Genomic DNA, 13,575 nt, shown 5'->3' with positions numbered 1-13,575 from the left:
CGAATGGTGCGAAACGCGGCTGTGGAGGGGATGATGACCTCGACTGTCCGCTAGCCGCACAGCTCACGCACAGCTCAGGGGCTTGTGAGTGTGGAACTAATAGCGGTTGCAAGCTCGATGTCATTGCTCTGACCGGTGTGGGTGTGTTGAACCCGCTCTTCTTCATTAGATTAGTTTGCCTGTTAACTTGTTCACTGACTGGTGTAGGGTCACTACTACTTTTATTGTTCACGCACCCCAGCCTCCTCTCTCTGTGCTCCCTTAGCTCCTCTTTGTTCTGTCTTATTTCCTCCACACACTGTCTGCACACCCGCCTGCACTCATAGACACAGACATCCTTCACTCTCTCTGTCCCTTTCTTTTTCTGTGCTGGGTGTGCCTGACTTTGACAGCACTACTTTATAATGATGTAATAATGAACCGAAGTGGCCACATTTATAAAGGGCTCTTTTGTACGTTATTTCAACCCCCCCCCCCCAAAAAAAAAAAAAAAAAAACATCATTAAGAGAGGAAGTCTGCAGTACATTCATAGTAGATTAGAAATATCCTCAAGTAATATAGGAAAAGAAAACAACTGGATGTAGAATGATGTTGCATAATTTCTTGGCTGATTGTAGAGGAATCCATTTTGAGGCAGCGACCTGTGAACTTTTGTCTCGGAGGCCACAGACAAAGGGTCACAGCTGTGTGTGGACGTGCCCAGTGACGTGTTTTATATCGAGACCTCCTCCCTTCCTGGATCAAATACCCCCCCACACACACAGACACACACACACACACACACACACACACACACACACACACACACACACACACACACACACACACACACTTTCCTCCCCACTTTCCTCCTCCTTTTTATATCTTTCGCTTACTCTGTGTGCATCATTCATAGCATCCTGACTGCCAGTGGTTTCTCAGCTATTGGGTCCTCCACTTTATTTACCCCAGAATAGATTAAAGCATCATGCAAATGTCCTACCATGAAACTGCCTGATGTGAAGCTTTGTAATGCAGATGCACTTACAGATGCAATGAAGGCGATTGATGTCTAATGGTTTAATGTGTCGAAGTGGGTTAAAGAGCTACCTGTGAGAGATTAAGAGATCTTTCCGATTGCTTGCAATAAGCGTCGGTGTACTTTGGCCTGCTCTCCTTCTCTTGCCTTCTGTTTTTTCCCTTCTTCCTCTCTCTGTTAAAGCCCCTTCTCTGATCCGGTCATTGTTATCCTCCTTTACTCCCTCCGTTAGTTTGCACCCCAAAGGCCCCAAACTGCGCTCACTTCTTTATTAACCAATAGCCAATCACAGAGCCTGGAGAGCTTCTCCATAGTGATGGAATGCCACTCTCCTTTTGGAGGGGCATTGTGGTGGCTCCTGGAGTGGCCCATAATGAGGGCATCTCTGCGGCCTAGTCTGCCTGTGAATGGGTAGAAAGGGGGCCAATGGAGAGAGAGGGATGGGGAGGGGTGGGGTGGGGGTGGGGGTGGAGGTGTTTAAAATCATAATGAGGCATAAAAATCTGAGATGCATTGGGGTAACGTGAGGGGGACAGGTTGTTTATTTCACGTAGCTTTGTGTGGCCTCTAGCAGCCCCTCCCCGCTACCCCCACTTTGAAATGTCCTTAAGGCCAATGTTATGACACAATGGAAAATGTAAGCGGACACAAATTAAAATAAGCCTGAAATGTAAACAGACATCGCGTGTCAGAGTGTGTGCGTGGGGAGAGATCAAAAAAAGTCCAAGCCTAGCATTTATTGGAATATGGCTTTAAATGCCACCATGTGTTGCTGCAACTGTGAAAATATCCTGGCCGGCCTCTTCCTGCTCCTCTGATAGCCCTCTGATAGAATACAGACCAGCAGGAACAGTGAGAAGGGGAGCTGATCTTTGCAGCCGAGTTGCAGCGTGTTGACACAGCTGCACCCTGCTCCACGTTTTGACCTATTAATATGATGTGGATCCCTGATCATCTGAAGCTGTTGGTGCGGAAGCCAAGCACAAACAGGTTGGGGTTTTGTTTGCAATCCCCCCCCCCCCCCCCCCCCCCCCCCCCCCCCCTCGGTCAGCTGTTGGAGCCCACACTCGAGCCCACGCACATGAAGGCACTGACTGTACATACTGTATGTACAGTTCAAAATGTTACTGTGCTGGGGCACACGTAAGAGCTTCCTGTGTAGCATTAGTCAGATCAAAGACGTTGTTTCTATCATGCTGTTTTGAGTGTTAGTTTTGGATGAATGTCGTCGCTGCTTTATGTAATCCCTCCTCTCTCTCTTTCTCCCTTTCTCTCTCCATCAGCATTCTGTCCTCCATCACCCACCCTCCAGCGTCAGAGGCGAGGACCCCGGAGAGTTACATTTCCGCAGAGAGTGAGGGGGAGAAGGGGGAGCGCAACGGGAAGAAAGTGTGTTTTAATGTGGCAGGGGACGAGCAGGAGGACTCCGGACATGACACAATCAGCAACAGAGACTCATACAGGTATAACTGAAGTCAAAGGTGTTTACATACAAGATGCCAACTTTCAGAGACGTCTTAATACTGTGTTTTATGGTACCACTTCTCAATAAGACTACCCTTATAAAGGATTTATGAATGGTTTATAACTAGTTTATCAATTAGCTTGTTAACACTTTATAAATCATTTGTAAGCTGTTATAACACATTGGATAAAAAACGGCAACAGTGACCGGTTGCTTGCCAAATAATGAGCTCACATGTATCTGTACTGTTTCCCCCCATCATCCAGTGATTGTACCAGCTGCTTCTTCACATATTTGTATATATTATCATTTATATATATTATAATTCATGCTATCAGTTTGTTCAGCACAGTGGATATTAAAATGGAGATGTTTTTTTCTGGTTGGTATCTTGTCTAGGACTTTAGCATTCCAGATAGTTACAACATTTATAACTGATGAAATGGAGTTTTATTGTAAAGTGTAAAACACATAATTTATTAATCAGTTACAATAAGGCTCCTTTTACCAGTTATAAATAGTAGTAACCCATTAGTAAGATTAATGAGTAGTAAGCATGAACTTGATCTTGCTAAATAGTGAGCCTTCATCAATGTATGAAAACTGTGTTATAACTTGTTTATAAGTGTTAACAACCCAATTAATAACCTAATCATAAACCATTTATAAATCCTTTATAAGTGTAGTCTTATTGAAAAGTGGTATCTTTTTTATTTACCGGTCGCCAAAATGACACAAGTGTAGAAGAAGCAGTACAGGAAGTATATTGTGTCATAAACATATTTTTCATTTCATCAGTGACTGTAACAGCAACAGAAACTCCATCGCCTCCTTCACCAGCATCTGCAGCAGCCACTGCAGCTCCTACGTTCACAGTGATGAGATGGACTCAGGTACACGAATGCAGCGCATTATTCTCCTCCATGTAATCATTGCAGGGTTTTTGCAGGTAGAATGATATAACTTACAGTCTAAAAAAAGGTATGAGCTGTAAATCTGTAAATGGCTACATTCAGTACACAGACCAGATAGGTATCATAATCCATGACCTCATTTAACCACAATGGAGCAAAAAAATAGTCCCATAAGTGAGAGGTCATGATTACAATCCGGCAATCCGAGGTGATTACACCTCTATGGAAGGCGAGAACAAAAATGCCTGACGTTGAATCTAATTGGATATGACAGCCGTTTGGCCACACATCTCAGCTGGATTTGTCATTAACGTGTTACACAGCTGTGTATCCTGTCAAATATCCTTTCCCACTCTCTGTTAGGATGTTTCTGTGTCTCACACACACACACACACACACACACACACAAACACACACACACACACACACACAGCCACACACACACTTCGCAGCTATATGTGATGTCAGGTATCGTCTCTTTTTCTTTACCTTTAAAACCAAAGAATGTATACATTAAAAGAAAGGTAATGAACAGACACACATGCTGTTTATGCAGTCATATATGTTTTGATGCATTAAGACAACACACAGTCATTGTGCATGAGTTTAATACTGTACATTTGTGGACTAATGCCGATAAATTGTAACCATACCTCCGTAGGAGATGAGATGCCCTCCAGTGTGTGGCTGTCTCACGATAAGCAGAAGAAACTTCACAGCTTCCTGGAGCATCTGTTTAGCCAGGTGGGTCACTTAACAATCGATACAGATGTGACTGATGTGGCTGTCTAGTGGGAATACTGACTTCCTCACTGTCTTTAGATTTTTAAAAAGCTGCTCTCGTCCCTGAACATCTTGCAGATAAACATTGTTTCGAATCCTCTCCTGAGGAATGAATTCAACTTCTTTTATCCAACTAAGGTGGAGGGTCAGTTATTATGTCGGACTGTGTGATAGATTGGGAATGGCTCTGATTTGATTGGTATTTTACCCACATACAAGATGTATCATCCCAGTCAAAAATGTGCAACATCCTCATGATTCAACTGTGATTTTCAAACATAAAACAATTGTTATTTTTCATGCCAAAGTTAATGTTTTTAAAGGTCAAAGTCTTACTTGAACATTTGTGTATTAAGAATAGGAATAGTGTTTTGTTTTTACTTGTGCTGAGGATTGATGCAAAGGTTGACCATATCTGAGTACACATTTACACTCTCTACCACACATACGCACACACACACACACACACACACTCTTAGACCATCCACGAGGACTTTTATGAGGATGTCTCCATCGACAGTGGAAAAGCAGAAAAAACTATATTATGCTGTCTCTGCATTTTTTCGCTGCTTCCTGTCATTTGTTTTATTGTAGAGCAGCTTCCCCAGCTTTGTTTACATATTGCACAGCAAATTGTGTTCATTGTGAAAATGTGTGAGAGAGAGAGAGAGAGAGAGAGAGAGAGAGAGAGAGAGAGAGAGAGAGAGAGAGAGAGAGAGAGAGAGAGAGAGAGAGAGAGAGAGAGAGAGAGAGAGAGAGAGAGAGAGAGAGAGAGAGAGAGAGAGAGAGAGAGAGAGAGAGAGAGAGAGAGAGAGAGAGAGAGAGAGAGAGAGAGAGAGAGAGAGAGAGAGAGAGAGAGAGAGAGAGAGGTGTTGGTTATGTTTGGGCAGCAGATTTTTTTTTTTTCTTCTTTCCCTCTGCATACTTTCGATCTTGGCTCTATAGTGAGGAACTGTGTCATGCAAGTGCCTCAACTTGACCCTTGTGCTTTCTGCAGGTGGACTCAATCACCAGCATGCTGAGAGGAACAGTGGTGGCTCGGGCCTTTGAGCAGACCAAGTGTTTCACACCCGGAAGAGGATTACAAGGTAAAACACCGGGACTGTGATGTAACCCCGGCTCCGAAACACTCATCTGTCAGCATCTTATACCACCGTTTGAGCAAGAGACGCAAAAATTCTTTGTGTCTTTTCCTTTATAATATCTCACTGTCTGCTGCAGCAGTACGTGAGTTCCCTGTGAGTGTTCTTGCTGATGTGTAGCTCTGCTTCCTGGGTCTTTCTGGGTCTGCACAGCGGAGCAGTGGAAGAAAGATAATATTAGAGAAACTCCCGAGCCCGACCACCACAGTGCTGAGAGAAAACAGAGCTTATGATGAAAAAATGTCGCAGCCGCCTGCGCGTAGGGGCCACAACTTCCTGTTGTGTAATGTGTGTGAGCACAGATGTGATTGCAGAGACATGGGGGATGTACTGGAGGTGGATTCCAGCACCTAAAAAAAAAAAAAAAGTTTCCCAGCCATTTTCTTCTCTCTTTATTTTTCCCTCCCGTCTCTCCACTTCTTCCCCCCTTCAGCTATTGCAGTGCCCTTCTCTTTAGAAGCACTTTATGGTGTTAAAAAAGCATCACTCATCTCCAGTTTTACTGTTATTGTAGTGCTTCTTACCAGTCAATGGAAAAAGTGACCCTGTAACAGCCTCCGTGCTTGTATGTTATCTGATAATTTTGTTTTCTCCGTGTGTTTATTTGCCACCTCACCTCCTCTTGGCCTTGGTGTTTAACCGCAGCGGCTATTGTTACATTTTTATCTCTCTCAGGAAAATGTCGGAAATGTTGCTGGAAGGGGCTAAATTTATTCTTATCACTTCCCGCTACAAATCCAAACTAGCTTACGGTGCCCTTTCATGATCTGTGCGACTCTGTTCCGACGACTCAACCCATTTTGAAGATAAGATAGAAGAAAACTCTGCTCAAAAGCAACAACTGTTTCTTTTCCTTTTTGTTTTGTTATAAGCGATGCAAGGCGCGGCCTGCAGACTGCGCAGGGATGATAACTATGTTTTGTACCCATGTGGGCCGTATTGTACCATGTAAGGCTTTTTATAAGCTCTGATATGAAAAAGTTTGCTTATTTTATGTCCTTGAATGTGACTTTAATAGAGTGTGATGACTAAAAGCTGATGATTAGATTACCCAGTTATTCTGTATGTTTTGATAAGTAAAGCCCCCAAACATCCCCCACCCGTTTGGCACACAGAGACCCCTCTCCTGTCAGCCTATCCTCAAGTGAGCGTCGATACGCTTCAACTGAAAATAGGTCCGCTTGTGTTTTGTGTGTGTGTGTGTGTGTGTGTGTGTGTATGTTTGTATGCATAAATGGCCTCAGGAGGGATGTGAAGGCCTTGATCAGAGCTGATCCATCTCAACTCCAGTAATGTGTGCGGTTGATAACACAGCAAAAAGGATTATCGCACAAGTGGAGCATTCCTGCATCTGATCTCTCACTCTCTGTGTCGCCCTCAGACACGCATATACATACACACACACACACACACACACACACACACACACACACACACACACACACACACACACACACAGACAAACACTTGAAGTCTCCGTTAAACAGCCACCGTTCTATCACAAATCTGCTCTCCGTCTCCAGAGTAAACTTTGTCACAAGCCGTTCTGTCTAGTTTCGAGAGGGGTTACATCAGATTGACGGGGTTTTACACTCGTGCTTTGCCACTGCAAAGACGAGATGACAAAAAGATTAGATTCTAGGCAGTCGGAAAAAAAACTGGTGGTCTGTGGGATTGGCTTGGGTCTGGGTCTGACTGACCTATAATTTCACTCAGAAATAGAAATAGATGGATGGATATGAGAGAGAGAGAGAGAGAGAGAGGGTGACATGGAAAGAAAAAGAGAATAAAACTGATGTTAAGGAGACAGATTTAGAGCAAGAAATAGAGGACAGAAAGCAAAAGATGAATAGAGATGGTTTGTGTGAGATGAAAAATAACAACAAAGAAGGGTATCATAATTTTATTAGCATCTGTTGTCTTTTGTGATTGCATTTTTAGTAAATAATCTTTGCTGACTGAATAATCAATCTTCAAAATAGTTTGAGCGTGTCGTACTTTCACAGAGTTCGATGTTCTCTAACTGCTTAAGCAAAGTCATGGGCATTTTATGACGGCAATAAACATCTGTGAATTGAGCTGACTTGTATTTTGGAGGTGAAGATGATAAAGGAAAATGCACCAGGAGCTGAATTAAATAATAAAATCTGTCTTTGTGTTGTAATGTGCTTAACGATTGATACACATACAATCATATCCCATTGCTAAGTCTGTGCTCATTCTTTGTGTGTGTGTGTGTTTGTGGGTGTCAGAGTTTCAGCAGGAGATGGAGCCCAAAGTGAACTGCACCAAGAAGCTGCGTCTCCACGTCAAGCAGGATCCCTGGAACCTTCCCAGCAGCGTTCAGACCCTCACACAAACCATTGCTAAATATGTCGAAGGTGAGTGTGTACACGGTTAACACACACACACACACACACACACACACACACACACACACACACACACACACACACACACACACACTCTGCTCTCACCGTGTCCGTACCCTAAAGCTTGCTCACACAGTCACATCCAATATTTATTGCGCAATAGCATGCCTGGCCTGGGCACTAAAGTACATTAAATTGACCAATTCTCCACCGCACCTCATCATATTTATTAGATACAATAATAACCTCTGTTACAGTTGTGTAGGTACAGGCAGTCCAAGACCGCTAACTGCACTGCTCTCTCGAAACTGAAAACTCTAAAACCATCCTGGGATACATCAATTAGAGCTGGAGAGTTGGAGCTGAACACTACCAACTTTTTCTCATTTATACCCAGTGGAAGTGTGTGTTTTTTGCATTTGTTGGCACACAGATTGAATAAACTCACACATACAAGACATGCTGTATATGTACAAACAGACACACTACCACAGGCAGATGAATACAGATACAAACAGCCTAGACCCAGGGCCAAGCCACATGACACTCCTGGGAAAGGTGAGCTGGCGGTCACGACTGAGCGAGTACAAATAATCAGAGCTGATATTAATGTGCAGCTTGGCCTGTGTACACCATGATGGCTTTTTCATGCAGCGCAGCGCCCTGCCAAGCTACCCGCGGCTCTGATATGACTATAAACAAATGTGGATTTATGTTATTATCTTTGCCTTTGGCTCGTTTTTATGATGCTGTGTGTGTGTGTTTTTTATTTTTTTTTTGTTCTTATATGTGAAAATAAACAGCTGTGGAGCTGGGATGGGGCAGGAGAGTTATACAGCATTGTCCTGTTTATGACTTTAAGGGGTTGAGTTTATAGTATAGGTCATACTATTGCAGTCAAGGAGAAAGGCTCTTTGGGAGTTGATATAAGGTTGTTCGCTGCCTCATTGGATTTGCATTTATTTGTTTGTTTCAGAGGTGAAGACGAGGCTGCTCTTGGTCTTACTACAGTATACAGGTTTGTCTAACACAGAAACACAGAACACTGTAGTTAATGCATTTTACACACAAAAAATAAATGAATAAAACCGTATCCTTTTTAAAGGCATAGCATCCTGCACCGGTGACCCAAAGTGTAAGCTCAATTAAAAGAAAGTCAACAACAAAAGCAACAGCGAAATATTGACTGAAACATGAATGAAAGAGGAAAAAGTGAAAATGAAAATAAAAAAAGTTAGAAATGGAAATCGGAAAGACAAACACACAGTGTTTCATTAACAAGAAAGTGAACACGGCGAGTTTATAAGCAGAGGAATAAAAATTCTGCAATAATTTAACAACATTATTTGTACTGTATATATTATTTTTACAGGCACTGGGAAATCCTACAATACTTAAAAACAAAAAAGCATAGTGCGCGCTCAGTAATGGCCAGAACCCAATTTTCTAAATACACATATCAATAGATTTTATGATGCGAAAACATTGCAGCAGTTGAGGAGAAAAGAAGAAAACTAATAATGACATGTACAATATATCTGTCTTTTTCTTTGAATGTCCAGAAAATGACCCTTGAGATGCAGTAAACGCTTCCTTCATAATTTATAGATTTATGCGTTACCTTTGGTGACTTTTTACTTTTCTCTGTCTATTCACTTTATGCTCTCTTTTATAGTCTTTCTCAAAAAAAAGACGAATAAAGTTTGAAAAAGGAGTACCAGTCGATGGGATACATCGCAAGACTCCCGCAGCTCTAATAAACACTTTGAATGAAAATCCATAGCCTTTCATTGCAGCGGCACAGGGCTCGCAGCACAACTAAAGTGCGAACACCTTAGGAGAAACTGTACTGATGAAATAAGGTGTTATGTTCCTTTACATACGTCCTGGAACTGCAAAAAGGAAAAGTAGAAAAAGGGAAGATTTATTTTGCAGGTGATGGTTGGACTAGTTAATAATGTCAGAGAGTGTGCGGCCATTCCTTTACGACACATTATTCATTTTCCGAGGGGTTCATGAACTAATTTTTAACTCAGTGGATTGTAGAACTTTTTCGGGGGGGGGGGGGCTATTTCTCAGGAAATTATGGCAGCCAATTATTTTCCACTTGGGTGCACCTGTCATTTGCGCTCATTTTTCTGATACAATATTTAATACCCAGCAGATTAGGAAAAAAAAAAGTAGCCAGGACTTTTTGTCACCTTACTGGAAGCTTAAAAGTTGCCACAGTACTGAGTCTGACCTGAGAGAACCTCTTTAATTACCCTTACAAACTCACACCACTTATTTCTGTCGCTCCTTTCTTCCTTGCCCTTTTACGCCTCAGCTGTTCAATCAGTTTTTTGTCTTTCACCTCCTGCCATCTCTTCTTCTCACTTAGTTTTATGTTTGTACATCACCTCTTATATATATCACATCTTTCCTCTCGGCCTCATATCCATTTGTTTTCTCTCTTAGACTCAGAGATCCAATTGCGTCGAGATATGGTCTTCTGTCAGTCTCTAGTTGCAGCCGTGTGTGCGTTCTCGGAGCACCTACTGGCTGTCCTCAACCAGGTATTTAAAAAAAAAAAAGAAAAAGAAAATGCCATACTCACATATAGACACTTTCAAAAAAATTTCAGCTCACTGCTTGTTGTGTCCACTTTCAGTTCCACAATTTAAGCAGGGAACCAGACCAGGACAGCTCGGACCCCCAGGACTGTCTGGAGGCTCAAGAAGCCAGCCGTCGTTGGCTGGAGCAAATAGCCAGCGCTGGGCTGCTCTTCCACTTCCAGTCCCTCCTCTCCCCAAATCTGGTGAGCACCAGACCAGCCTCAGCTCTTAATCTTCTTTAAAACACACTGTAAAAACAGGAGTTGCTGTCTGTACACACACACACACACACACACACACACACACACACACACACACACGGATTCGTTGTAAACCGACCATTCATGTAGTTATGCACACTTTCTTATTACTGTGTATAGATTTTGGCTTTTACAGTAAATTAAAGCTAGAACACAGAGTATATCAAATGATCACAATCAGATATCAAATTACATGAATCACTGCATTACAAAAACTTGAATCACATGAATTTCACAACATCCAACATTTTTGTTCTGCTGTCTGAGTAAGAGTAATGGTGAGCTACAGCTACGAAAATGAGATGAGATCTACCATTTACAGGTTTGAATTTTGAATAGATCATCAATCAAGATGCCACATCCAGGCTGCACAGTGGGCACCAAAAGAAATCACTAAAATGTGCTGAGTTTAACACACAGTCTGCCCGCAGTGACTGTGCATGGATGTGGTCTGAATCACTGAGGTGTGCCGCTGATGTGCAGAGTCCGACCTCCCTCTCGTGTTAATCCAGTAGCAGACAGCTTCACCGTCTTCTGGGTTGTTGCTGTTCAATCTCTTTGAACTTCTGGACATGGATTTCAAAATAAGTGAATGATAATGATCATGATAAATAAACATAACTCAACGTGTGTGTGTGTGTGTGTGTGTGTGTGTGTGTGTGTGTGTGTGTGTGTGTGTGTGTATATATATATATATATATAGATATGTTGAGTTATGTTTATTTATCATGATATACAGTATATATGTCTAAAATTATATATTTTAATACAAAACATATGTATGTTTTGGAAACATTGCCACCCAAATGCTCATCCATTCCAAAGTAGCTTTGAAAATTACAAAATTATGAAAATTTAAGAAAATATAAGAGATCATCTATAATGCTGAGTAGTGTAATTTGATGTGAGTAATCAATCTTTCATCTTATTTTGGAAGAACAAAACATTCCCACTAGGCTGGTCTATTTTCCTGAATTAAAGTCAGTGCAGTGGAAAGACCATCCAAGGAGGAGTTCATCATGAACAGCCACTGGATGGCTGAACGGGAGCTAAATCCCACACCCTGACCTCGCTGAGATCCGTCTTAACCTTTCCCTCCAAGATTTAAAAAAAAAAAAATAATTTCAAAGGTGTCTTTAAAGTAAGTCAAGTAAAGTTAACTTTGAGTAGCTTAAGGACTGTTAGTATATTCTTTAAAAGCAGTCATGTTTCTTTTCTGCATTTTGCGTCATCGACCACATAGAAAAACACTTTTTATTAGAATGAGTCTTTTCGATTTAGTTTCTATTTCTGTTTCCTGTCACTGGGAATTATTACTGCTATAAAAGTGTATTTTTGATGAGTGTTTATTTAGGTTCCAGGGGTGTGCGGCTTACATCAGGTCCCCAGACATAGTTGACGTTTCTCTCTCTTCCTGTTTCTCTATCTTCCTGCTGCCATGCTGTCTCTCTCTTTCTCTCTGTCTTGCTGTTTCTCTCGCTCCCTTTCTCTCTCAAGAGATTTCCCGCTCAAGCGTCCCTGCGGAGCAGAACAGGGTTTCAGTACCTGCAGGTGATTCCAGTGAAATCCCAGTACGCTCCTTTTTAGGGCACCACATGAAAGGCAGCATGAAACGAGTATTGGATGCTATTGGTGTGTGTGTGTTTGTGATTTTCTGTAAACTGAATGTGTGTGTCAGTGGGGGGGGGGGTTCGTGTTTATATGACGCCCTTTAAGATAAACTTGCCCACACACAGCAGGCGTCACTTGGCAGGGCAGCGGGTACCCCTCTCTCACATGTTGGACCATCTCGAATGTGTCTTTAGAAAAAGGCCTTAATCCTCTTCCACCGCTGCTGTGTTTATCCGTCTGCATGTGGTGGATAGAGAGAGGAAGAAAGAGAAGAGAGAAGGGGGGGGTGATGGAGGAGTGCAGAGCGTCACAATCCAAAATATTCGAGCTGCTATCTTTGTGGCCACGAGCAGATGTGCTTGTTTGTGTGCGAGGATGCTGAGTGGATGTTTGAAAGGGGAACAAGTGCACGTACGCACCCGTACACACGTTCAGAGATATAAACAAACACAAAACGAGATAAAGCAAACATAAGAACAGACAACGACGCAGGCAAACAGGAGTGGGAATGTTGTGACTTTTACTCCACTGCATTGAGTAGCTAATGAAAATCTGATGCATTTTAAGAATAAAACTACCCAATAGTATAAATAATAGCAGTATAAGCATCACCTCGACCTCCTACTACATTAGAATGCTGAAAAACATATTAATACAGCAGCAATAATCCAATAATATTATGTGTATAATCATATTTCACAGTAAAAGGGGCCACTCTGCGTCTCTTCAAATGCCTCATTGAAAAAAAGGCCACACGGTATAATGGCATTAAAGCGACGCTGGTCTTTTCGTTTAACAAGAAAACGGAAGAGAAAAACGAAGAATGAAGGAACCGCACACACACGCACTCGAATTAACCAATGCTCTGGGATAAGTGAATAAGAATGGTGGCAATACAGCAATCTCACTTCTCTGATGTGGTCATTAAGGATTAAAGTTGGGGGCTCTAGATCATCAATAAGAGGCTGTCTGATGTTAAACTGTAAAAGTCTGACCTTTTAACGAGAATTACTATTTCAAGGTGCAGGGTGCTGATAAACTCATTAAGCCACTTGCTTGACAATGGGAACCTCCTCTTCTTGCAGAACATAAGAATAGTTAGCCATATTATTTTATTTTTTATTTTTTTGCTTTACTTAGAAACATTTTTACCTCAACCAAGGAGCTTATGTTTTTAGCTACTAATAGTAATTGATGGGGCATATGGCACCAGCAGCATTCAGGAATTCTTGCATTAGTATTTCATTCAACATGCAACTAGTAAAATTACACAATAACACTAATGGTTGTGACAGCAAAGTGAGCAGTGTAGGGTTGTTTGGCCTTGGAAGAAGTGAGTGTTGTGGATGATATTTAAGTAAAAATAAATATAATAATAATGATAAAGTAAAATGTTTTTGCATTTTCTTGTGTTG

General features: G+C 41.8%; 1 protein-coding gene across 1 annotated transcript in view; it reads left to right on the top strand.

Annotated features, from left to right (window-relative positions):
• prex2 (phosphatidylinositol-3,4,5-trisphosphate-dependent Rac exchange factor 2) overlaps positions 1-13,575 on the top strand; it is a 97,692-nt gene that overhangs the window by 55,974 nt on the left and 28,143 nt on the right. Inside the window, exons 26-33 of the mRNA XM_056364122.1 lie at positions 2,303-2,482; positions 3,283-3,377; positions 4,060-4,142; positions 5,179-5,269; positions 7,576-7,704; positions 8,672-8,713; positions 10,153-10,250; positions 10,346-10,492. Of these exons, the coding sequence (XP_056220097.1) occupies positions 2,303-2,482; positions 3,283-3,377; positions 4,060-4,142; positions 5,179-5,269; positions 7,576-7,704; positions 8,672-8,713; positions 10,153-10,250; positions 10,346-10,492 (865 nt within the window). The remainder of the gene's footprint in view (positions 1-2,302; positions 2,483-3,282; positions 3,378-4,059; positions 4,143-5,178; positions 5,270-7,575; positions 7,705-8,671; positions 8,714-10,152; positions 10,251-10,345; positions 10,493-13,575) is intronic.

Source organism: Seriola aureovittata, chromosome 20 (genome assembly GCF_021018895.1).
Source record: "Seriola aureovittata isolate HTS-2021-v1 ecotype China chromosome 20, ASM2101889v1, whole genome shotgun sequence".
Taxonomy (NCBI): Eukaryota; Metazoa; Chordata; class Actinopteri; order Carangiformes; family Carangidae; genus Seriola; species Seriola aureovittata.
Note: the sequence above shows the minus strand (reverse complement) of the source record. Positions and strands in the feature narration are given on the sequence as shown.